The 26,677-nt window shown below is 38.1% G+C and overlaps 2 protein-coding genes across 2 annotated transcripts; one reads left to right on the top strand and one right to left on the bottom strand.

Moving 5' to 3' along the window:
• The first annotated feature begins 2,541 nt into the window (after nucleotides 1–2,541).
• On the top strand, nucleotides 2,542–11,171 carry LOC125140076 (PPARGC1 and ESRR induced regulator, muscle 1). Its single transcript, XM_047807365.1, has 5 exons — nucleotides 2,542–2,567; nucleotides 3,111–3,260; nucleotides 3,847–7,595; nucleotides 9,905–10,021; nucleotides 10,278–11,171. Exons 1-5 carry the CDS (start codon nucleotides 2,542–2,544, stop codon nucleotides 10,382–10,384), a joined length of 4,149 nt encoding a protein of 1,382 aa, XP_047663321.1. The 3' UTR covers nucleotides 10,385–11,171.
• Nucleotides 11,172–12,737: 1,566 nt separating this feature from the next.
• On the bottom strand, nucleotides 12,738–26,475 carry plekhn1 (pleckstrin homology domain containing, family N member 1). The gene is made up of 16 exons (XM_027170729.2): nucleotides 26,255–26,475; nucleotides 24,368–24,458; nucleotides 24,116–24,277; nucleotides 23,049–23,129; nucleotides 21,982–22,072; nucleotides 20,494–20,627; nucleotides 19,669–19,812; nucleotides 18,476–18,556; nucleotides 18,310–18,385; nucleotides 18,066–18,211; nucleotides 17,826–17,981; nucleotides 16,561–16,806; nucleotides 15,875–16,039; nucleotides 15,144–15,365; nucleotides 14,948–15,008; nucleotides 12,738–13,670 (listed from the first exon to the last, which is right to left on the bottom strand). Exons 1-16 carry the CDS (start codon nucleotides 26,326–26,328, stop codon nucleotides 13,486–13,488), a joined length of 2,115 nt encoding a protein of 704 aa, XP_027026530.1. The 5' UTR covers nucleotides 26,329–26,475; the 3' UTR covers nucleotides 12,738–13,485.
• Between the last annotated feature and the right edge of the window lie 202 nt (nucleotides 26,476–26,677).

The raw sequence follows: 26,677 nt of genomic DNA, 5'->3' as shown, positions 1-26,677 counted from the left end.
GTTTGTGGTCTGGATTTTGCCTTGGTCATTCCAACACATTACATTTTAGCCAATTTCATGTTGATTTGCAGGTGTGTCTGAGATCATTAAGCTTAAGCTGCTAGACAGATGGCCTCACAGAATGCAAGTTTCCTTGATCCTGTGAAACCTCAGCTCAAATCATCCCCTCAAACCCCTCCACCACCATACTTGGCAGTTGGTACAAGGTGACTGTGGTAGTAGCAAAAAATGTCACCATGCGTGATGACCAAAATGGCCATCATATTGATCTCATCTTATCTTGTTGTGAATATACACAAAAAATGTGCTTACAAAGGCCTTTAGGTCACATAATGTAGCTCTTGGGTTTTTTCTTCATATCTCTGACTACTGAACAGTCTGTTCTTGGCCTGAATTTCCTGGGACACCTACTCCAACACTGCTTCTCTGCAGACATTGCTAATATCCTTTCTTTCATGGTATGATGGACATGCAGACATCAGTTCTTCAGAAAACCACATTGCCAAAAGTTGTGCTTTTATATAATGGTAGTGACACTTATTCACTCATTCATTCATTTTCTACCGCTTATCCGAACTTCTCACGTCACGGGGAGCATGTGCCTATCTCAGGCGTCATCGGGCATCAAGGCAGGATACACCCTGGACAGAGTGCCAACCCATCGCAGGGCACACACACACTCTCATTCACTCATGCAATCATAAACTACGGACAATTTTCCAGAGATGCCAATCAACCTACCATGCATGTCTTTGGACCAGGGGGAGGAAACCGAAGTACCTGGAGGAAACCGCCGAGGCACAGGGAGAACATGCAAACTCCACACACACACAAGGCAGAGGCAAATCAAACACCCAACCCTGGAGGTGTGAGGCGAACGTGCTAACCACTAAGCCACCATGCCCCCATAGTGACACTTATTGATGATTAAAAAAATCTTACGCATTTCTATTTAAAACCATTCATTCAACCATTTATGCATTCATCCATTCATCTAATTAGCCATCCCTGTATTCATCTGATCACCCATCCATTTACCTATCCAAATCAAGAAAACAAAAAAATTAATTTAGATTAGGTTTCCCATATGTTGTGTATTTAGATATTGTATGAATGTTAAGCTATTTATAATGGCAAGAATCCCTTTATGGAAATATAAAAAATCTCATAACATGTTATATAATTGTTATATAAAATCTCTAATTATATATAAGTATAATTGTTTCTCTAACAGATTTTAATTCTTATTAAATCTGGAAAAAACCTTAAGATGTATTAGTAAAGTGTTGGGCCACCAAAAGTTGGTAAAACATCTTGAGGGCACTTTGGCACAATTTCTGCAAATCTCTGGAGAATTAAAGGTGGGGTCTCCGTTGTTTGAAAGCCAATGTTGACAATTGAAATCACCAAAACAAACACACACCTAACCCAAATGGGTTCCAGACCTGTATTGATAGCTCCGCCAACACATACATACTTAACCCAGGCAACTAATGGAAAGAAATGTGTCTTTAGCTGAAGGGAAGAACAATACGATTGCAGATAAACAAACAAGCAAAATTGACACACAAGTATAATCATTTAAAGGACAAATGCATATATTAGTTCTGTGAAACAAAGCAAAACCAACGTTACTCACCTATCGAGAAGGAAAAAAGCACCTCGGCGTCTTAAGTAAAGTTGGCAGCATATTCACAGATTTGAGTTCCCGAGTCAGTAACTCCTGAGCTAAACGCTGTTACTACACAAATAACACCTCAAAATTTCCTCCGTGATGGACAAAATACATAAGTCTCTATGTGCGGACGACTGTGAGACAGATTCCAAGGGACATGTGCAAAGTGCAAAACCCAGTAAAGCGAATACTACACAAACAGTCAATAACTTCACTGTAATACACTGTACTGTCACCAAATCCAGCTCACACATCACTGATGTCCTGATAGTTATACTACAACATTTATTTGGGGGAAAAGTCATTTTATACATTTTATACATATAAATGTTATAAATGTTTATACATTTAAATGTTATACTACAACATTTATTTGGGGGAAATGTCATTTTATATCATTTTTATGCTTTTTTAATATGAAAATATTAAATTCAAATCTGTGAATATGCGGCCAACTTTTTCTTAATATTTAATATGCGGCCAACTTTACTTAAGTCCGTCGCATACCATCGCAGGCCTTCCCGCTCCTTCAGTTCTCTCCAGTGCTGGAAAGCTGATCCTATATTAACACGAGTCCTACTTCTTGCCTTATCTTTCTTCGCTTTCTTTCTTTGTTTTTATCCGCCATGTCAATGTTAAAACCGCTTTCTGCTAATGTCACACATGCTCGCTGAACACTCTCTCCGCCCATATTGACAAGACACGCCCCTTTCTGCCCATTGGCTACACGTTTGTTTTGTTTTTGTTTTGTTCGGCGGCCCAACATGGTTTTCTGAAGCATTTCTCAAACAATGGAGACCCCACCTTTAATAGAAATAAACACTATTCATTCAAAGGACATCCTTTCTATGGGTGTTTTGATAATGATGGTGGATTCTAACATGTCTAACAAGTCAGTCCTGTCAAACATGTCTGGCCTAAATATGTCACAGGGTTTCAGTTGAGTGTTTGTGATCTACATACATATATTTTTGTGTGTAATGAAGTTTGTGGAAATTTGGCCCAGATTCTCCTCTAAGTAGAGGAGTTCACATGAATGAATTCTATGTATGTCTGTGTTTCCAGACAGCACAGACATGCTCTTCTCCATGGCTGTGAGTAAGAAGGGAAAGTGGATCAGTCCACCCATGATGTCCCACGATCAGAAATACATCAGCTGACACACACCTTGGTTGATCCTCTGGTGTGAGAGCCTCGTTGTTCTTTCTGATATGTTTCCAGCTGATGAGTGTCTTCTGTGCCAAGAACACAGATAATAGACAAAACTATTATATATTGTTATATTATCTTCACTCTCATTGCTATCAAAGAACAGCATTTCCTATAAATCCCTTTTGTTATCACCTTGCCAGTTGAGGTCTGGTTTAGGTACTAAAACGATACCCCTTAGCTGAGAGGGTCAAAGCAAGGAGCTTTGCGTGTATTACGTGATCAGAAACACTGCTCTATTTATAGTGCATCATTGGGCCAGTGAGAGGCTGCTCTCTGTGGCATGGCATGGGCCTCCAGAGTGTACATACTATCCCTCACAAAGCACAGAGTGCACACAGGACAGCAGCAGTAGCACTACAGAACAACTGAACAGGTAGGTGCTAGCCTGCATAACTGCAGATAGAGACGCACAGAACGCATGTAATGTAAAGCAGTGAATGTATCATGCCACTTGTATACCATAAATATGTACCATGAGCATATGTACCATAAAAGTGTACACACAAATGAGTGTAACATAAGGATAAAGATTCCATCATCCTGTGTTACCTATCCTGTTTACATTTAATTCTGTTTTGCATATGACTATATATCATAATGTTATATGCTACATATGTTATAGATATTCAGATTATAGAGGGATACGTCCTTCTTTAACGAATGTTCTGCCCAATTTGAGATTAGTTAGGCTTTATGCTTAAACTTAGATGGAAACCTTTTTATTTATATTTTTTTTTGTGTGCATTTTATCATTTGATTGTCAGGAGTCATATTTTTGCATGTGTTAAGTGTGAATCCTGATCATCAAAAAAATAAATAAATAAAATGTGTGCATTCAGAATGCCATGCATTGGAGTGCACTGATTGCAGGATTACTTGTTGGATACAGAGTTTATATCATATTTTGATACTTTTTTAAAAAAGTGCTTAAGTGTCATTCGCATTTGTTTTTGTTGCAGTTTCCACTTTGATATGGATGATTTTGAGTACAGTGTCCAAATCTCTGAGCTTGACTGGGACTCCTTTTTCCAAGCATGTGAAGAGTGTAACATGTTGCCCCCAGGGTTAGCAAGGCTGGAAGAGTCAGGAATGAGTGACATGGATGACATAGGGACCCAGCGAACACAAACTGCCACACATACTGATCCAGAGCTTCAAACTGATGCCCTTCCTGACTCTGAAGGCTCTCCTGTGGAGCTTTACCTGAGTAAATATAGCTTAAGTAGTCCTGATCAAGTTCTCTCTGGCAGTGAGGATGACTTCCACTTGGAGGCTATCAATGTGTTCTTTGAGAGGTTGAAAAGTGTCTCAGTGACTGAGGATCACACAAATTTAGGGAGTAAAATGGCTGGCCATTCAAAGGGATCTGAAGAGAAAGAAGACACTAAAAAGATAGCAGCATCTGGAGAAATATCGCAGTCATGTGGAAAGCAAAAGGCACAGAGTAATGATTGTCATACCTATATGTATAGTGAATCTACAGATGATGACAGAGAAGTACACCAATCTACCTGTCCTGACACAGAGCTGTTTATCAAAGAAGAAAACTGGTCACTGGATGTATTGAAAGAAGGAGATAAATATGATGATAACATGATGACACTACCAGACCATGAAAAGTGTCCATGCAATGTTCTAGTCAATCGTAAAGAGCTCACAGAACCAAACCAATTCAAAGAAGCAAAATCTCAGTTAGTAACAAGCGATAATTCTGATTTGCTAGTAGTTCAGAGTCAAGCTTTCAACATTACCCCAAGAAGGCGAAGAAGAAAGAAAAAGAGAATGAGTGTTGATATGACGGAAATGGGATCTGGTTTTGAAGCTCACTTGCCAAGCAAAGTGAGTGATTCTGATGAAGACACATATGGAAGAAGAGGAGAAATGGTTCGAGAGACTCATATAGCAGAATACTGTGGCTCAGGGTCTGTTACTGAGGCACCTAGTGAATTTTTAGTACATCCTAAGAAAAATAGTATTTCAGAAAATTTCTCAGTATTTTCACAATCAGTCTCAGTGAAGGGAGATATGAGGAAGTCTATACAGGTAAGCCCTAATTTACAAGAAGAACTCAGTAGGAGTACACTAAGAGTTGCTCAATGCAAGAGAGAAATTGACATGTCTGTTGGTAATCTGAGTGGAACATCAACAAAAACTGGAAAGAATGAAATAAGACCGGATCTCAAATCTCCTGTGAGTGGTGTTTCTGTTACAGAGACACCTCTGAGGGATGACAATCGATCTGCAAACACTACTGGAGATAACGTGGGAATTCATTCACAGCTTAACAACAATTTGCCATCAGAAATGCTAGCATCTATTGCCAGCTCTGATGTATCAGATGTTGAGGGACAACCTGTAAATAGAGAAACCCTTGTTAGATTCTCAGTCGCAAATCACACAGATGATAAGTCACAAGCAGAGAGTACAGCATTACAAATAGCACCACTGATACATTCACTTACTCCTGTTTACTCAAAGACACCCACATGTCAATTTGAAGGCAGAGTGATGGTATCAGACTTTCAGTTTGATGGGTCTAACGCAGTAGGTCAAAGGAAAACCTCAACTTCCTGTTTAACATTTCCTGAGTTAACAAGCAAGACATTCTTCTCAGCATCTTTCAAAAACACTGAAAGGAAAGAGATTTCATCTTCTGTGAATCATGATGAAGTCCCCCATGAAAACAAAAGTGATGGTTTGCCAACTAAGGGGTGTCTGTCAGAAACATTTCCTCTCCAGTTATTGGCACAGGAAGATCAAGAGCAAATAAGTCACCAGATTAATCACAAAACACAAATGAGTGCAGCCCAAATATCAAAACTAGATGAGCTCATGGATGCTCCATCAGTTGAACCAAAAGCAGAAATTTCAAATGAAATGAATTTGAAAATGAATTTTTCAAAAAATCCCAGCATCTCAAATACATCTCAGAATTCACAAAATGAAGATTGGAAAGAAGAGATCTTTGTGTCTTTAAGTTTAAATAATGTGCCTGAAAGCCAGAAAGGCATACATACAGAAACTATTCAGTCCCCTGATTTCAAAGGGGACAGAAATGAGGTACTGTCTCTTAAGGGACATATTAAAGAATATCAGTCTCTGATACACACCATTGACCCAGACAGTCAACTTTCAGTTTACACAAAATCAGAACCCACCCTGTCTAATATTCCTGCAAGTAGTGAAGAACAAAAAGGTCTTGTTCTCTCTGAAGATAAACCACCATATTTTTCACCTAAAGATCATGACCTGTCACCTACTAAATTAGAGCATTCACCCTCTCCACCACCGGGGGAGTTAACAGGTGGAGCTAAAAGTCTAGAAACACTAGATCCTGATTCTGTGAATCAACCCACACCTCCTGTATATGCTATATCTTCCTTCTGGAATGAAATGGAGAAGCTGACCATAAACGATATTTTACGACTTCGTCTAGTTGGCCAAGCTCAGCACCCCAGTGTGCTACTCCAGCCAGATGACAGCAGTATTGCAGATGGGACAGATGCAGCAGATTCAGGATATTTTACACACTCCGATGAATCCAAGCCTGACCACTCCAGTGGGAGCATGACATTCATATCTGACTTTGATGGAGAGCTTGCACAGCTCCTAACGGCAGATGCAGCCAAACAAGATAAGGGTACAAATGAGTCTCCTAAACCAACAGGCATCATTTGGGAAAGTGATCCAAATCTGTCTGGAACTGCAACTGGAATGGAAGATGTGTTTAATTTGGATACAGTCCATTCATCATCTCTCTTTAGAAATAATTCAAATCAGTGCTTTAGGAAGATGGGTAAAAATATTAGCGTCCAGAACTTGCAAGCTCTTGAAGGCCAAAACCTGGGGGAAATCCAGAGAAATGCCTCTCTCCACTCCATTCATTCTATTTATGCCACTCACTCTGAAGTTGAGGATAACTATGTAGATCCATTCGATCGTGTCGAAAATTCATCCCCAGTGTATCTCTCTGATGAGGAGGAGATGGAAAGCACTGGCATCACTTTCTCAGAGATTTTTGAGTATCTTTTTGGTTCAGATGAACCCAAACAATCTGCCTCTGAGACCAACACTGTAGCTGATTCTTATCCCACTGGAACTGAGACCTCTTTCCCTGAGATGTATGACCATTTCTTTTCAGATTTTGAGCCTGAAAGTTTCTTTTTCTCACATGCAGACAACAACACAAATAGTAACGATGAGCTAGTTCCGATCTTCTCTTCATCACGTTCAGCAACCAGGAATGCCCAGTTCCCTGAAGTGTATGATTACTTTTTCCCAGATGATTCCCCTGTTCACTCAGACGAAGATGAAGAGCCTGAGCATACAGTCATCCGAGTGGTCACACGATATGACCACAACCCAACTAAGAATCATGATTCTGTAACAGCCTCAGATCCATACAAACACATTTTTTCTGAGAAAGACAATGGCTGGAACTTTGTGTGGACAAATCCTTTTTCATTTAGGAGAGTCCGGCGCACAGGGGTAAGAGTCCCACATGAGGAGTCCAGTTCTCAGGCTTTGACTCCTGTAAAAAATACTGGCAGGTCATTTCATAGAGGAATTCAACCTATATGCATATTGGGTGCTGATGAGAGCCCATTTCCAGACCCACTGGTTCTCAACCTTGAGAATCGCATCTTCAGACAGCTGGCAGAACAGCAGAAGATATGGAGAGAAATGCAGACAACCGTTGCTGATCCAAGTAAGCTTCAACTATTTTTACTACATAAAAGCAGCCACACATGGATAGTAGTAGATGTTTTGAGGCTTTTTAGTTTAAAATGACAGTTATATTGTTACTACCAAATGCAGGACTTACAGAGAGGAATTTTAACAAAACAAAAAGACTATAATGGATCAGTTATGTACCTATGTGACACCTTACTTTAAAAAGTTTTTTAAACATTAGGGATTTTAAAAGTTTTGTTTTTTTCAATTTAGTATCATTATAATTGAGACTAGGACCTGAGCCTGACTTAAATCACGTAGCAACTGGTGCAGTTGTGTTCATGCCAGAGGAATGGTCATGTCCTGTTCTGAATGATGTTGGCTGACCTCTTAAAGCTATCATGTGCCAGAAAGTATTTGCATATTTTACTTCGAACTACATGCAAAAATAGACCAGCTTCAGTCCTCAACCAGAGCAAATCACCTCTATAACCAGTCCATAAAAGTATTTGAGGCAGTGATGAGAGGACAGCATACATGTTTTATTTTCTATATTTTAACATAAGATGCAGTGAAGCTCTTTATTTTTACAATCCAAAGAGGTAATTCAGACAGTCTATAGTCAGAAAACAATTTTATTTCTACGCTTCTCCATCTTTTCAATGTTTAATGGAAATCCTATGGTCATTCAATTAAATATGAGATTTTTATATAGGTTAATATATTATTTTATTAATTGAACATTGTCTGATATCTCTGGGGTTTCTCCTGGATTTGTATTGCATAGTAATTAAGTAGAAATAATAGTACATTTAATTCTACTATTTTGTGCATAACATGGAAAGTAAGCAATGACCTTTATCAAATATGCTAGAGTTTTATTGGTAATTTAAAAATGATAAATAAATAAATAAACAAATAAAAATAAATAAGTACATAAATAAATAAACGAACGAACAAATACATAAGTAAACAAACAAACAAACAAACAAACAAACAAACAAACAAACAAACAAACAAATAAATAAATAAATAAATAAATAAATAAATGACCCAAATCCTGTAGGTATTATATTAACTTGTAACATGTGGCATGATATTTTTATATACACTCACTGGACACTTTAATAGGAACACATGTACCCCTTCAATGCATAAAATTGAGAAAGTGTTGTATAGGTCATGAGTACAAAAAGTTCAATAAGCTGCTTTTTTACTCATAGTGGTGGTGCAGAGTGGTTAATTAAGTGAACTCAGCGTGAACTCAAAGCTCTCTAGCTATTCCCCTCTGACTTTTCTCATGAAAAAGGTGTTTCCACCCACAGTACTTACACTCTGTGTCAGATCAGCAGATCGGCTTCTGAAATACTCAAATCAAACTCGACCAGTCTGGCACTAACACGAATGGTACGATCAAAGCCAGTGAAAACACATTTTCTCATTCTGAAGTTTAATTTACAGTAAAGTGTCTGGTGTGTGTTTAGCCCCTTGATTTCATATCAAGAGGAAGACAAAAGCACTTTACATGATGTTCCGGCTGAAAATCTTCTGTGATAACAGTGGTCTTGCAGTGTTTAGTGATTGTGGTTTTCAGCTGTAATGAACCTGCATTTAGATATAAAGACAGAGAGACATCTCATACAAATACAAATGCCAAATGTCGTAAATGTCAGACAGTAATACCTTGAATATGTCAGTAAGTTCAAATTTCTTCAGTAAATAAAGAAATATTCTATGCTAATATTTATACCAGTAGTAAGGGGTTTTGTCCTGTTACTCAATATTGCACAACATGATGAATTGAAGATAACTGGTGGTCAAAGGTTCAGTGATTATTCCAGTGTTCTTTCCATGTATCTCTGAATCCGATTATTTGAAGGAAGAGGGTGTACACATGTTCTTCTCATCCTCTATCTGCTCAGTAGCTTATCTTCACTGACTTCTTCTAATTTAGACTACAGTCAATTCAGTATAGCTTGGTCTGACAAATCCTAGAGTGTATTTAGGTAGCTATTGCATTACGTTGATTAATTGATCAAGATCATGGACTACAGAATCCCAGGGCAGTATGTCATGGTCCTGATTTGTGCCGAGTTTCTGTGCATGTACTTCCCATGTCCATGTGAGAATCCTCTGTTTTCTCTTGTTTCATTCCAACTCCCCAAACCATTCCAGATTTGTTTAGCTATTGTAAAGTTTGTGAAGTGTAAATGTATGCATGGCATACCATTCATGGTGTATTTCCCCCTCATTACCAGTCTTCCCATTCTAACCTCAGGATTCAGATGACAATGATAAAATGCAATTGAATAGAAATGTATGAAGGAATTCAATCTCTTCTAGGGTTGGATGCACCACTGTTGCCCATTAAACAGGCAGATATGTGCTTGGTTTGCATTGCCTTTGCCTCATGGGTACTGAAGTCAGTCAACCCTCAAGGAGCTGATACATGGAAAGCTGGTAATTACATAAACATAATTTTCGGAGTAACCTTTTCAAATTAGTGCCATAATACAAAATTTTCATATATATAGTTAGGTTGAAAAACTTTAATTTCACTAAACGTTGTATATCTTGTCTATAATGCAGTGAAAGAAATGTCATGGTAACTGTGTTCACCTGACATTTATTAAACTCTGACAAATAGTTAGGAAGATTTAGAGACATAAATAGTGTGTATGCTAATGATAGATGTTGATTTGTCTCATTGCTACAGTTCTGCTGGCAAATATAAGTGCCCTGTCGGCCATCCGATACCTCAGGAGATTCTCGAAGGATGAGGCGGCCAAGATATCTCCACTGCGTCAGATCAAGCCTGTGTAAATCTGACCACAGTGTTGCCAGGTCACCTTTCAGTCAGTCACTCCTTTTTCCTATGTAACTCAAGCCAGAGCTGATGCTACATATCATAAGCTGTGCATGCAAAAATACATGTGAATAATGAATAGCTTCCATCTATAAGCAAGCTCATTAAGCCAATAAAATGGTTATTAGCTTTCATGTTCTTCAAGGAACACATCATATATCCATATAATGGTAAAATATAAAATGACTAAATGACCATCTTTCATGAGATTTCATGTGCAGTGTATTGCAGTTGTGCCATCTTTTATTAAGTGGGAGGATAAGTTGATCACATGTAATGATCACGTGTAATATTCTTCTAAAGTGACCAATCCTGTAAAGAAAGGTATGCTTAAAGTAATAATGATTAAAATGCCATTTTCTGTGGACATGACAGAAAAGACAGCTGTACAGTGCCTTGAAGAAATTTATAAGAAGACATTTTAATAAATATTCTAGTTTGGGTCCAAGCCTACCCTCAATTGTGGCACCACTAAAGATGACACCATATCAGTTCTCATAACCTGTGAATAAAATTGCTTATGGAACAAACAATGCAGTTTGATATAAATTATCCCTCGTGACAATTGTGATGATGAGAGTAAATTATATTAGTGACTTATAATGTCTTGTTTAAGTATTAGCCTTACAATAGTCATGCTGTATATTTATTATAATCTCTAATTCTCTTTTTTGTTTTGTGTTGTTTTATTGGACAGTCGTTTAAAGACAATGCAACATATCACACTGTATTTCAAAGAAATAAATGAGTATTTTTGTTATTTTGTTTTCGTTTTTGCTCAACATTTATAACTGCACCGTTAACGTATTTCCACAAGGGAGCGACAGAGAATTGTGCGTCGAGCAGGAAAATCCCTTCTTCTTCTTCTTCTTTTTCTTTTACTCTTAATATATGGTAAAATAACAAATTTTAAAATAACAATAATAATAAATTACCATTACACTGCAATGATGACGTTTAAATCAACATGAGCTGCTGAACTCATTGGTCGTTTCTTGTCCTAAGTGTTATAATTTGTAATTAGAGCACTAGAACTCCAGGGGGCGCCATGGCTTATATACATATATATATATATATATATATATATATATATATATATATATATATATATATATATATATATATATATATACATATATATATATATGTATATATATATATATATACATATATATATATATATATATATATATATATACACACACACGTGTGTAGAAAAATAAAAAAATAAACAAAATCACTATTATATATTGCGAAAAGATTTACAATATTGCGGTGTGTAGAGAATAAAAATCAGGTATGTTATCAGTCTTTGTTGGAAAAACGCAAAAAGGAAAGAAAAACATGGAGAAATAAACCAAAACACTGGTAAGAAATGATCACTTTCTTGCTTCAGCTTGTTTATGTAATAAAAAAAAATCAATTAATTAATTGATTAATGGTTAGGTAGCTAGTGTTAGAAGTTGTTAGCGCTTTACATGTGATTGATTTTAAGAGAAAGTGATGGTAGATTTTACAATAATGTGAATGGTGTTTGTTGGGGAAGTCTGTTATCCCTTAGGGCCCTGAAATGTTTAGAAAAGCCTTTTGTATACATAATTTATTAGAACATGCATCAGTTTGTAGAAGACTACAACATTGTAAGTCTTTTAAATATTTTCCTAATGAAATCTTAGAATTAGAGCTTTTTATTTATTTTTATTGACTTCTAATCAATGTACTGAATATACACATTATATGCCAATTATTATTATTTTTTTTCGTTTAATTAAAGTGACCAAAAATCAAATAAAAAGTATATTTATGTTATAATAATATTAATGTTGGGTTGTGGAATCCACCACTGGTAATATAATATAATATAATATAATATAATATAATATAATATAATATAATATAATATAATATAATATAATATAATATAATAATATTGTATACATAATTTATTAGAACATGCATCAGTTTGTACAAGACTACAACATTGTAAGTGAGCATTGCCACTATATTGTAGAGTTCTTATCTCAATTTAGAGTTCTTGTAATCCAAACTATTCCGTTTAAGTTTGTTTATTTTAGGAATAAAACAATTATGTGCTTTTTTGTTCAGTTTAATTAAAGTAACAAAAAAACTAATAAAAATGTACTTAATTAATGTTGGGTTGTGGTATCCACCACTGGAAAAAAATAAGTAAGTAAGTAAGTAAGTAAGTAAGTAAGTAAGTAAATAAATAAATAAATAAATAAACATTTACTTTGCCCTTGGCCATGTTCCACCTTTGAGGACTACTGTAATAAACCATGAATTTATACATTAAGTGAATTAATTTTTTTATTTTCAAATATAAATTTCGCATCACACCAAACTGAAGAAATAAAACATTCACACATGAGATCATTGAAAATCAGTAAAAAGTCTGCAATGTCTGTATTTACATACACAGCATGTTTAAACCCAAACGTTCCCATTTCAGAGAATTCCTGCAAATGTTAACATATGCTGATTTTTAGTGTTTCTGGAATGAATAATAAACAGAATGAAAAGATTTACTTCGGTATGTGACTGAGTAGGCAACACAACACAAAAACAATATATAAATAATAATTAAGAATATAATAATTATCTGTACAAAACAGTGCAAAGAGACAAAATTGTAGATGCTCTATTAAAAAAAAAACACTATTTACATTATGTACATAGTAAAAAATCTAGAAACTTATTCTAGCCCTGTATCATATACAGGTATTTGTAATGGTTTGTAAACACGTAATGCTACATCTAACAAACTACTGACAGAAACATCTTATTTGTTCTATAATATACAGGAAATGACAAGCTCAGTGCTCCTGTAACTCATCAGCCTCTGTTCATTTCACCCAGAAGATTATTTAGTGGCACTGGGCAGGTTTAGCCTCATCTAAAGCCCTGTGTGAATGCTGGTACAAGGGTGAGAGTGTATGTATGTGTGTGAAACAGAGAGAGTGAGAGCAAGAGTGCAGTAAGGCACAGATTAGCAAGCTATGTGTACAAGTCCAGGCGGGTGGAAGCCCATTGTTCTCTTTTATGACCATCTCGGCTGTGTTTCCATAGCACAGAGGCCTCGAGCGCTGAAGTCAGGCTGTGTCCGGTGTGCTGAAATTCCAGGCATGGCTTGAATCATCCCGCTACTGCATTCAAACTCCCAAATGTTGTCATAGTCCATTTCCTGGTCATCTGGTTCGACTGGTTTAAGGTAGGAGTGATCATCTGTAAAGAGAAAATATGAGGAGAATACAAAAGTTAAGGACAGCTTTGTAAACTATGCCAATTATGTGAAAGCTGTTAGAGGTGTAGATTGCAGAGATCAAGCATGCATGACAGGTTATTTGGTCTCTTTAAAACCTGTACAATCGGAGGCAGCCCTGCCCTTTAACCTTACTGAGGAATGAGCCCTCAAAATTCTTTGGCATTTTAGGTGTGGGAGTTAAATGCAGAACAATCAAGACAATGACACCAAAACCAACAAGATGGTTTGTCCAGATTGTTTAGGAGTGACATCAATTAATAACTCTTTAGTCCAGGTCTCTGTACCTGGCAGACTGCAGTCCAGATGTGGACCCAGCAAAGTGTTTCAGTGGATTGAACTGAATAATTGAAAAAATACTGTAACAGCGGATAAACTTAAAAAAAAACATCTAGCCAGTCAGCTCATCGGATCAGAGGCTAGTTATAGAGACATTAGTTCATAAATAGAAGACTTTCTTAGATTTTAGATTTCTATTTAATTACCTTTTTGGTTTGATTTAACTGACTTTTTTATTTGATGAAGGTTTAAAGATGATGGAAGTTTTTTGTGTTTATGTTCATTCAAAGTAAACGTCTCTCATGTTTGAGGTCTAAGGAAACACTGGAAATGCAAAGCATCTGTATAAACACTGCTGACATCGCTCATTCGTGTTTGTTACGTAACCTTCGTAAGCAAGAAATTTTCTATAACAGAACATTTATTTTAAAGCTGTAGTTATATAAGCCTGTGCTAAAGCCTTATTTATAGCAATATACATTAATGAATATCTCACTCTACAGTGTGTATCAGCTGTGAGCTTTAAATCACTCTTGGTTGTAATTCTGTCCTTTTACTCAGCTCCCCTAATGTGCCATCTGCAGTGCTGTCATCTGGACTGTCACTGCCCTGAGCTTTACTACACTTTCCCTGCCCATTAAAATTCCCTGACATACTCTACTCCTTACTCCACCCCTCCAATTCTCATGTCCAGTCTTGTCCTGTCACTCATATGTCTACAAGCTATGAGCTGAGGAACATGATCAATGACCCAGGGTTGCTTGTTGTTTATGCAGTTAAGCCACAGTTGTAATGATCATAAATGTTATAAATAAGTTAATCAATGAAACTGGGTTTCCTTGTGCCACGCTTTTGTGTGTTCACAAGCACACAACCCTGAAAATCTGGTTCTGTCATTGCATATAAAAGGATTCGTGAAACTCTGGAAGCCATATAACTTTCACATGCCATAAGTTTTTACCTGGGGTGAGACTGTAGGGCAGCTCCTGCATGTGTGTGCCAGCCAGGCGTGATGATTCTTTCTGTAAAACACATCGTAACTTATTCATTTGACACTTCTGTGTATGTCTGTACAGCACAAGCTACGTGCTTACATATGTGGTGTAAAACCAAGGAAGGCACTTTCTAGGGATTAGATATATACATTAGTGTGTTACCTGTGTGACGTGGTTGTGCTGTAGCACTGTATTAGGGTTCGGCAGCAGCTTCAACCTGGACACAGCCTGTGCACGCTGATCCATAGCCCACTGTGTGCTTCTTCCATCATGCTCCTGGGGCTGATTGCTCCTGTTCCTGCGGCCCAGAGGAGGTGTGCACAAACGGAAGGAGGCCGGGAGGAGAGAAGGACAGTGCTGTTCCACAGATACCTGTGAGGAATGCTGTTTCACAAAAACAAAGTGCTGTTACTAAACAGAATTTCCTTTGTTCATAGGTAGCAAAATTTATGGAGTTACAATATGTAGCTGAAGGCAAGTTTTCAGATATCTAGAGAGTTGAGTGGGTGTTCTGTCATTTAAAGGAACAAACTAGAGATCCTTTAGGAGGATAGTAGGAATGGTTTTCTAATTTGATTATTTTAGATGAGGGATCTATTAGGGATTTTTTTTTAACTGGAAATTGATTTTAAAAACACACTGGTCTATCCAAAAGCACTCTTTAAACTGGTTGCCATAGTTAGTATTATCAAGTATTACAAGTATTATCCACAAACAGTACTTCTCATTCTCTAAGACTCTTCCATTATGCATCCGCGTCAATCAATTAGTAATCTGGACTGTAAGGTCTTAGAATTAGGCTTGTCAATTCAGCAGCCGTGTACTCTGTGCACTCAGTCACAGTGAGCCCAGATGTAAAGAGAGAAAGCAATGTGATCTGCTGCCCCACTTACCGATGACACCTTTGCCAAGTCCTCCTCTAGAGGGTACATGCCAGGGGTGCTCGGGTCATCATACAACGGAGAGAGAGGTTTGCGATGGCTCAGCAAATCCGAGTGGCGTTGAGGAATGGAGAGCTGGTACTTTATAGAGCTTTGTGGAGTGCTCCAGCTGTTAGACTGTTCATAAACATAAACCAAACATGAGCACATCTCATCATCAATCCCTGCTTATATTAAACAAAGAAGTCGATTTGTGAAAACTAAAAAAACACTATATTTCTCTTACACAATAGCAGTTCGTACATCAGTTTTATCAAAGAATGACACATCATACTTTTAAACCATTTATGTCTGCATTTAAAATTGTGGAATATCTGCAAGAAGATGCTTCCTGGTATCACTTACAGTATAGCAGATAAAAACATTCTTCCATAAATGATAAATGCATGTCTCCTTACAACAGCTTTCCAATTTTCCTTTGTTAAATAACAACACATTTGGGCCTACTAAGGTCCCATACAACTGGTTGTTACTTTATAACATATCTGTCGAGCTCCTATCTGAGCCATAATCACTGTCAATCAGAATTACGAACTCTACGCAGGTGTTTTGAGCAGCAGTCTATTTGAAGCAAAGTTTGAAATATCCTTGTCAAAACTGCATAAAAGATATTAATCCTACAATGATATTTGCATTACCTTTGTAAGTGGGGCTTTTTTATCGATGTGGTTGTGTTGGACAGAATGGTTGTGTTGAACTGCACTGTATGGAGTGTTGTAAATGGGAGACAGGGGCTCCTCAGGCGACAGGTAGGAAGTGCGCTGAGGGGAGGAGTAGCGCAGGGGCAATGGTACAGGCCTGGTCTGAGACGACATGCTGTTGCTCCTGCTGCCCAGTCTCACCGAATACTGCGTATCAACAGAGGTGGGTCTGCTGGAGATGTACTGTAAACACACACAAACAGAAAGACATGCGGATTAGTAATTGCGAAATACGGACAAAAAACCAGACATTTTTCACACAGCTCGATATATTGTATAATCAGTGAATATGCCCTGATGATATGTCTTCCGCCACAGCAGAGCTCACTTTGGGCATTCTGCCCTGTCAGTTGTAAATTAATTAGACTCCTTGCTTCTGAATGCAATTGCTGGGAGGGAGATAGAATATCTCCTGGCACTAACATCATGCGATACCATAGTACAACATCAAAGTCGATCACTATTCAGGTCATCTGTTGAGATATGTTGTGCTGCGTGGGTGAATCGTGCAGTGGAATGTTTCTAATAACAGAAAACATCTGAGAGTGCTCAGAGGATGTCTTTCAAGTTTAAACCCCCCCTCACTACAAGACAGCATTAGATGACACCACGGGATGAAGTGCTCAACAAAACAACTGCAGATCAATCTGATTTCGGCTACAAGCAGAGAAGGCTATTACATGGTAACAGAAGTAGAATGGGTTGGACACCAAGTTAATAATTTACAGCACCGAGACCACAGACGTATTCCAGAGCATGACTGGATACTGCTCCTCCAAAATAAACACTCGAAAGTAAGTCAGGTCAGTTCACTTACAGTAAGTGTGGTTCCACCCTTAACACTCCTTTTCCAAACTTTAACAATGGGTGTCTTCTCTGTATTTTGTTGTTTTGGTTTTGGATAGGTTTACAATAGGCTGTGAATACGTTTACACTGTTATGCGTCGTCTTGTGGAACGACATGCAAGTAAGAACTTCAGTGTGCTTTGTGTGCACATCACAATAAAAGGCTTTGATTTTGACCATCTGATCTGTTCTAAATTTCAGTAAGCATATGTATCAGCAAAAAAGTCAAGTAATTAAGAGCTCAAATGCTATATAAAGTGACAGCTTGACAACAGTTTACTTAACAGTATTGTCAGGCTTATAATAATACTCAGCAGCTGTACAAACACCATAACAGGAGTGGGATGTTCGCTTACACAGAGAGGCTCGGTGTAACCAGGGGAAAGGGAGTTGTCATCGCAGTGGGGTAGCTGGAGCTCGCATGACCTGCGTCCACTGTGCAATTTCTGCAACACGACTTCTTCAGCACCTCCTCGGCTGCTGCCACTCCACCTCGCGTTTATCTCAGGAGCCTGGAGGCAGAGGAAGACAGTGTGAATACCTTTCTTGCAAATTTTCACAACTCCTAACATACGGAGAGTCTGAAGTCCTCTTACTTCTCTATGAGTTGGCGTGTAGATTATGTCGTAGACTGGTGGAGGAGGGCTAAGGACAGGGACATCTATTGCTTTGAAGTGGCTGATCCATTCACGGAACTCACTCGTGTTCGGACATGACACGACAATGGGGTTAATCAGTTTCCCTGCCCAAAAAAAACCCCCAGTGAGATAAGCATTGGACTAGACATAGATTGCAATGTTAAGCAATAAAACAACGGAAATGGGATGATCATTAACCTACCTTCAATCATAAATGTGTTTGGCTTGATGTCTTGGCATGGAGTGGTAACTGTAAGCATGTTGAGAGGAAGTTTTCCCTGTAAGCACAAAGCCCAGAGAGTAGTTTTAGCACGGTCAAACGTCTTTTGGACCAAAAACAAAGTATAACAACAGAGTGCTTGTTGTACCTTGTAGAACAAGCCATCACTCTCCTCAGACAGTATAATGAGATTGCTCGGATACATCACCAACAGTCTGTCATACTGCTCCTGTGGGGAAAACATTACATTGCGGTCAGCATTGTGGTTTGTGTTGATTATAGTGATGTGTGAATTGCTTGGGACAGGTAGCAGGTAGCTATTTTGCTTTCGAATCACAAATGCTCCCACACATACGTATCTTCCCCATCATGGGAACTATGTGCACAATTGCTTTTCCTGCCAGGAGATGGTGATTGCAGCACTCTTGCTCTGACAGCGGTTGTCCTATGCTCTGATAGGGTGTGTCAGCCAAGCAGCTGTGAGGGTGAGTCAAGTCCATGCACGAGCAAAGCAACTGGTTCACACACCCAGTTTACACAAAAGGGGCACACGTCTACATGCTAGCCTTTACAAAAGTCTTTTACAAATACAACCTGTCTGAATTCTCACCTTTCCTGTGGGAAAATGGATTTCAGTGTACTGTGTCTTATCACTCTGCAGGTCTACAGTGAATGCAAATGTGCCGACAGTCATGGCTATCAAATAAGCAGCCAGACGTTTTAGACCCTGAGGGTAATTTGATATTGTTAAAGGGGTGACTAAGATCATATCAGATGCTGCCCCCAGTGAACCAGCCAGGCAGCAACCAGCACTGACGATGTGTTGATGTAATCTTCACTTGCGCAACAAACTGTTTTATAAAGGGGGGCTTCTTAGTAGCACATTTGTTGTCTACATGTGTACATTCCCTCCCTGTGACATGCTATCAAAAGAGTACACCTTTTCAGAAAGCACTTTCAACCTTGAAAAACTGCACAACTGGAGATTTAAGCAACATAAGGATCTCGCACTGTTTTCAAATGGTTTACGGACGTAAAAATACACCAGTACATAAATAAAAAATGTTACACACAATGGCCAAATACCCACCTATTTAAAAGTGAACCATTTACAATTAATGTCTAATTACATACAATTGTTAATCAATCAGAATTATAAATATAGAAACTGTAAAATATCCAATTTTTTTTTTTTACATATGCATATCTACATAAGATTTACTTCTATAAACAACTCATAACAGCATAAACATCCTCAGTAGTCACATTCTAGCTGCCTGTATAGATTATGTATGATTACAAATCTACTAGAGTCAAAGCAGTGTAAAAATGTTACCTTACCTTACAAGGCAAATGCTGTAGTTTGACTTTAGTGACATAGTTGATTGGACCCAGACTTTCCCGCTGAGAGCCCTCCCATTCATATATAGGCTCTTTACTGATGGAGTTCCTCAGCTCTTCTTTCCCCTGCTGTGAGTTCTGGACCTAATTAACATACAAGAGAGAAAATGTGAAAATGAGAGAATTGATTTATGTTCATAGACATAAAGGCACCAGACTTTAGGATTTCTCGTACTTTTCAGCAATACGGTCAAACAGACATGTTTGTATATTTGGCAAAAATATTTTAAACAATTCAAAATAATTGGACATAGAGAAGACCACTAAAAGCTAATTAAAGTTTCACCACAAGCACTTTAATAAGCAAAAGGCAAAAATCTGATGGTACCGCTCCTATGACAATGAAAGCTTCAGAATTTTTCTGAAGCCACATTCCTTACTGGAATCGTAAGCCATTTTTATAGATACAGATCCGAAGGAATTCCCTTATAGTTCCCATGTTCTAACCTTTATAAGTTATATGCTGAAGTAATTTTTTTGCTTAAAGTCTATCATTGAGAATATGTTTTGTTTAGTGACTTCACCTATTGAGACAGAGGTGCATGTCAGCACTGGCAGAAAGTCATTCCTTTTCTATGATACTGTTACTGCGGTTAACGTTAATCTGAGCCGCAGTCCCAGCCACACCCCTGTGCAATCCTCATGAAAACACAATAACACTGATCTCAATTACTCAGACCTAGCTTTACTGCCAACTGCTACTGTTAAGTTCATTAACTTTTTTTCTAAGCATAGGATTAGCACAGAGTGCTAATAGCTCTATACCTTAACCCTGCTGTGAGTGTCTGGTATAATCGGAGTTCCCCCATTGGATTCAATGTGTTCCTGTAAGAGCCCGAACCAGTTGTCCATATCCTCCTGGTTTGAACAGTAGACGATGATGGGGTTTAAACTGACACCTAAAAAGTAAAAAAAAATATATATAGGGTCATGGGTTTGTTCAAAAGGCCGTGACACAGACAAGTCATCAACTCAACAAACCAAAAACTGTCAATTATAGGTTGTTAAATATATCCATGGGTCTTGATTATTCAGTGAATTTTTATTACTGAAAAAATGATGATTTATATTTATAGCATGCCTTTTTATGACTTTATGACTTAAATACAACAAACACACCTGCAAACAAACTTTAGAAGAATGTGCCAGACCTGGAATCTGACTCCGTTATCAGCTCCACATACCAGCACATATCAACCTAGATATCAGTCTCCTTCACTAGCTTTGTTATGTCATTTCCAGTTAGCTTAGCTTTAGTCATGATATGCTTTATGGTTTGGGTGTTGTTTCTAGCTTGAGATGAAAATTGGCCTCAGTTAAATCTTCCCACACTGATGAGAGGACAGTGAAAGTTAATACCGTGTGAGGCTGATTGTAAATACTTCCTAGGCTGACCCTCGTTGACCCAAAACACAGAGCAAACGAAGGGGTTGAAGCTTTTAGAAAGTTTGAGATCTGTAGCATTGCAGTGATCTCTGATAAATCTGGAGTAGTGTGTTATTTTAGGAGATTTTATAAGAATGTATAAACCATTTTTTCCTTTTTTTTATTGTTGCTGTGTCATGCTAGGATGTTTAGTCATCTGGTCAAAGGAAATATTTTTTTCTTCTAAGGGATATTTAAGTATGTCCAGTCTTTTATTTGACTCATATCCTGATTATGTTCACTCACACTTTTGTGACTTTTGTTTAAAGACTCACAAGCCAGTGAAATGGCCTTTATCCAGGAAGCATCTAACTAGACTGGTGAAACACTTCCGACTGAAAACATGTGATACCCAAAACAGGCAAACATCAGTAACGGAAGTGAATCCTGCCCACAGGAATGAGGAATGTGGAATAGTTTAGCTGGGATGTGAACGATGTGGGAGAGAACCAGAAGAAGAGCTCTCTTCGCACAACAGCTGAGAGAGCTTGGGTACACCTGTTCTATAACAAGGGGAGCTTTGGAGGACAATTTTACCCTGTCCTGACTACTAGCAAATGGCCAGTCCTCTTGTTAGCCTTAAATCTATAAAGCGGGTGAGAGGGTCAAAACACTTATGAATCAGTGGAATGTCATGGTCGACTATGTATATAATGTGAGGCTGTACCTTTATTATCCCGAGCTTTGTCCGGACGGAAAAAACACATTTATTTTACTGCCTAAAGTGAGCAAAGGGCTTTTTTGTTGCCAAGCCACTACACCCAACAGTAGCACTATCTGAAAAAAAATCACATTAACGTGTGTGTCGTGAAGAAATAGTGCACTCACCATTTATTTGGAAGGCAAACTCCTGTGGATCTCCAAAGCTAGTCTTGTCTTGTAGCTTGCAAATCGTGAGCTCCTTTAATGGAAGAGTGCCCTGTAATGAAACACAGAAGAAACTATCAGTATGCAGTTATAGATATTGTGACATTTTGTTGTGTTGTGGAGAGCTGGTACAGTATAGAAAAAAAAATCTTCCTAAATACCACAGAAATGTGAATTTTTACATTATTTTTGCATAAACAGCAGCAGCACATGGGACTTTTTTATTTTATTGTTTTTTTTATTGATGTTGTGGAACATCCATGATACAAGTTAGTCCATGATATAGTTTATGTAACATCTACTTACTGGTGTTTGATCACAAGCCTTTCTTTTTACAATCTTTTGAAATTAATACAACAAAAACGCAGTCTGATATGATGCAGAGGGGGAAAATGAAAAGCGCAAACACTTCCTTGTATTGTTAAACCTTGAGCTCTAACTGTTCCTGTAAAAGCCTCCCAATCTAGAAGACTCTGTAGCAGTTGGAATTTTTGCCCATTTATGAAATAAAATGTTTATGGTACAGATTCAATAGTTATTGTAAAAGATTAGAAAAAAAAATTCTTTTCATATGGAGATTATACTATACAAGTTCCAGTGTACTTTATTACTACAGAGACTCTTTGCATTGGAGTCAGAATAAACATTTTTTCTCAACTAATTTGACTTATTCAGCCATGTTAGCATTGCTTCTGGATATTTAATAATGGTTTCTCCCTCTGGGGAGAGATGATCATTAATTACAGCAGCGCTTCGTTATGACACATAGTTGTAAACACAGACAGAATAAAAGGAAGTGATTAATGTTATGTTAATCATTACTGGTGTACTCACAGTTTACTCACAGCCATATGACCTCAATTAAAGGATGCTGGTTTATTGGTTCACGATTATATAATACAATGTCATATCTGCTTTTTATATTCGCACCCACATAATAAAAGGGAGGTGAAAGCATTTTAATATTTTAAAATTTATAGAATTAAACAAGTATCACAGTTTTTCTATGGGAAAGAGGTATTTCTGACCTGATATGTGAGCCCAGTAGTGTTGTTGGAGACAAAATGAAGGTGTGTTTGGAACAGGTCCAGGTAGCAATCATGTACATCCTGTAACAAACGACATGCAATCATTGGGTTATTTACACAATCTGAACAATAGCTCTGTAGCAATTTTGTTCAGTCTGAGCTGAAAAGGGTTTTCACAAAATTTTGCAATAAATCATTTCTATTGTATTATTAGAAACTTTTCTGATATTATTCTAAAATATCATAGCACACTCAACTGCCATCGAGACAACAAAAGCTCTTCAAAACCAGTAAAATCAACCTTATACGCTGTTGTGCTTGTTAGACATTACTCCAATTGACTAGTGCTCTTAAAGCCTGGTTTTCTTGCTAGCACTTTATTGATTGCTATACAATGTAATGTAAATGATATGCCAGTGTGAATTATTCAACCTAAAGGGAGTGTTCTACGTGTAACATAAGCACGGGTACATTTCAAAAAAGGACCTGACAGTGATTTACTATATTAGCCTCACATTATCCTTTCACCTGATAACGTACAATAATTATAATACCAGCTTCCTGTTAAAAAAAAAAGTTGTTCTGTTAACTAATTGCAACATTTTCTAAAATGACCCCCATCCTGCTTTGTTTTGTTCTTTGGGCTTTTCCTTCCTGTGTTTTCATCATGCAAATAGAGGTTGCACCACTTCAGTGCTCTATCAGAAGCCTGATCACAGCCCGTGTACCCAGAGGCAGCTCTGGAACACTGACATGTTTTTAAAACACACACGTTCAGGCAGGTACAATGTCCAATTAATCTCCCCTAATACGCAATGCGACAGGCAGCACAATTCACACAGCTGTGAGAGAAAGAGACATCCTGTACTCGCCGCATGTCTGTTGCATTGGGATCAATGACGGATGAGTAAATGGATGAGCACTAATGTCACAACTGCTGGGCCACTGTAATGAGCTTTTAACAGTGATGACTGTCATGTTTGTATGTGTTTGTGTTGCTGCTGAGGGATTTATATGTGTAACAGTTCATTGTGTGAGGTGAGGTGGAATAAGGAGGCGTGTTCTACCTGACAGTGCAGGAAGCGAAAGCGCACTTTGGAGCTGTGGATCAACCTGCCGTAGTTCTTTACATTAATGCTGCTCTTCTTCCAGCCACTAGCCGGGTCGTAAGGAAACGGGGGCTCCCATTTGATATTCTCAATGGTCTCAAGATCTTTAGTTGTCATTTCCTGTAAGCACAACCATCCTGCCATTTAGCATGCATGAACAGAGTACTTGAAAAATATAAAAAGTAACAAGAATTCAAAAACAGTTCTCGCCTTTCTCGGTGTGACTGTGCAGAGAATGTTGATGATGCTATTGGATTTTTCCTGCCCCTCCTGCGGATTTTTTTTCCGGAACAATCTGCTGCTGCTCGGAAGACACAAGACAGAGTTTAGTCATACTTTTGTTCAAGAGATACTCACAAAACTCCCATGAAATAAAGGTGAGTAAGTTTGGTCCTAGTGACCCTGATGTAATTCAGTAACTCATAACTGCATCATTTCTCTCGGTTCAGTCTCTCTGTTGGTCATTTCCACACAAAAGATTTTACATTTCCATTGTTGCAGCCTTTCTGGATCTCCTATAGCTTGTGCTGGTCAATGTATTATACGTCCCCTCTACATACACCATTTACTCACACTGGACAATAGGGCTTATGTTTCCAGACACAGGGCACAGATATCGAAAAAAAGGTTCATATGTCATCCTTTGTCACACACGACCCCCCATTTGTAGCCATTAGTGTCAGATCGCTATAATGTCTTCTTTCCTGCACACTCGTGAGAGAGGAAGTCAGTCTGGAAATGTCCTTCCGCCGATCTGCTCTGCTGTGTTCTCCTACATTTTTTGAATGCGATTAGCATAACAACAATAGGATCATTCATGCTCGTAGTAATTGGACGTATCACTGGTGGAATGGTGAACACATTTGGCAACTAGACCATTTAAACTAGGACAGGTTTTGTCAAAAAAAAATGCAAATCTCAACTAGGTATTATATTAACTTTCATTGCTTGGATGTTGTTCAAAATGAATAATCCTGCTCAGTATCAGACCGGAAATGGGAACACACTCCTATTTGTTTTTGATCAACTGATAGTTCACCTGCTGCAGTGTGCGAGAGTGAGGGAGTGAGGGAGTGAGTAAGTGAGCGAGTACACACTGAGAGAAGAAAAAGGAATAGTAGCAATGAAGAGCTGTTTTGATTTAAATGTGTATTATCGGCTAGTAGATCAGTTTCAGATCCTGAAAAACTTGATAAGCCTAACGTCTCCAGTTTTGGTGCGACATGACCGGGCCTGCTGAAGTTGGCACTGAAGTGTGTGCAATAAAAAAACACAATAGGACTTTATGGCTTCTTGTTCTTGTTGGTGCACAGTACAGGTATATACCTACAAAGTCTCAAACCACCAAGTCCAGACCTCTAAGCATTACTTTTTTTTTTTACATTATTTTTTAAATAGTACTTGATTAGTTTCACTGTTATTACTACATTATACATAGTAGTTTCTGAATAACAAACGTTTAAGGATGACTTAACAAATTACTAACCAAGAGTTTGAACTACTACAGTTTCTTATGACCGTTCAAGTCAAATTCATGCAAATGTCTTAAAGATCAGGTTGATATAAGCTGACACCATGCACCATGTACTGAAAACGCACTGTAGGCAACTCCGGCAGCTCTAAAAGCTTAAGCTGGAAACAGAAGAGTAACTTTATCACAGCCTTGAACTCTATCAGCACCTATGAGTGTCAGCTTGCCAGTGAACTGTGATCCGGTCACTGAGCTGATGAGAATTACATCCATTGACATTATACAGAAAAACGCTAATCACTTATTACTAAGCAGAAAGTTGATGCGGTATGGTAAATCTTATCATCTTACCTGTCATCACTTACTGCACTAAACAGCCCCAAAGTCAATCATTAAGATTCTTCCATATCTTACTGTGTACTTGTAACTTAAATATTACTCAGGTATGAAATGGTCAAAGTAATAGGCATGTGGTTAGACAGCGAGGAGTGTACACTTCTTTAAAACCATTTTAATCAGTTTGTACTACAAAAGCCTGACCGATTTGCTATAGACTGACTCTCTAGTCACTGATGATAGTGTTTATATACTTCTCTGGAAGAGAGCAGAAGTACAGTGTTCGTTACCTGTTTCGCCGTATGAAACTCTTGCTGGAGAACCTGAAATTGTGCTGAGGGACGCATGACATGCTACTCCCCATGTTGATCTGTGTGTATGCAAGTCTTCCCAGTAAGTGAAGCTTTTTCTTCTGGTGTTGAGTGTGTAAAATTTCCTTCTGTGTAATCCAAGCTGTGTGGAGCGTGTGTGTTCACCAGAGAGGTGAGACTTCTAATGCGAGCTCACAGAGAGAGGAGACTATAGAGAGTGTATGAGTGGGAGGGGATAGATCGAGGTGTGTGTAAAAGCGTGTGTGTGGGTGGGAGAAGGAGGAGACTCGGAAAGGGGGCACTGTAGCAAAGTTCACACTTGCCAGGGATCCCTTCACTAAATCAAGGCTCGTAACAAAGGCAGAAGTGTCCCTTTTCACACCTATCAGAGGCCAAATGGCA

Source organism: Tachysurus fulvidraco, chromosome 23, assembly GCF_022655615.1.
Source record: "Tachysurus fulvidraco isolate hzauxx_2018 chromosome 23, HZAU_PFXX_2.0, whole genome shotgun sequence".
Lineage (NCBI taxonomy): Eukaryota > Metazoa > Chordata > Actinopteri > Siluriformes > Bagridae > Tachysurus > Tachysurus fulvidraco.
The sequence above is the reverse complement of the archived record's forward strand: the minus strand, read 5'-3'. Positions and strand labels throughout refer to the sequence as shown.

Excerpts from the sequence above, each read along its gene's own strand:
- LOC125140076 (XM_047807365.1), top strand. The coding sequence starts at position 2,542 with ATGGTGGATTCTAACATGTCTAACAA. Across the intron at positions 2,568-3,110 it reads GATTCTAACATGTCTAACAA|AAACACTGCTCTATTTATAG; the intron begins GTCAGTCCTGTC and ends TTACGTGATCAG. Across the intron at positions 10,022-10,277 it reads AGCTGATACATGGAAAGCTG|TTCTGCTGGCAAATATAAGT; the intron begins GTAATTACATAA and ends TCATTGCTACAG.
- plekhn1 (XM_027170729.2), bottom strand. The coding sequence starts at position 26,328 with ATGGGGAGTAGCATGTCATGCGTCCCTCAGCACAATTTCAGGTTCTCC. Across the intron at positions 20,628-21,981 it reads GTTTGCCTTCCAAATAAATG|GTGTCAGTTTAAACCCCATC; the intron begins GTGAGTGCACTA and ends TTTACTTTTTAG. Across the intron at positions 15,009-15,143 it reads AGCACAACCACGTCACACAG|AAAGAATCATCACGCCTGGC; the intron begins GTAACACACTAA and ends TGTGTTTTACAG.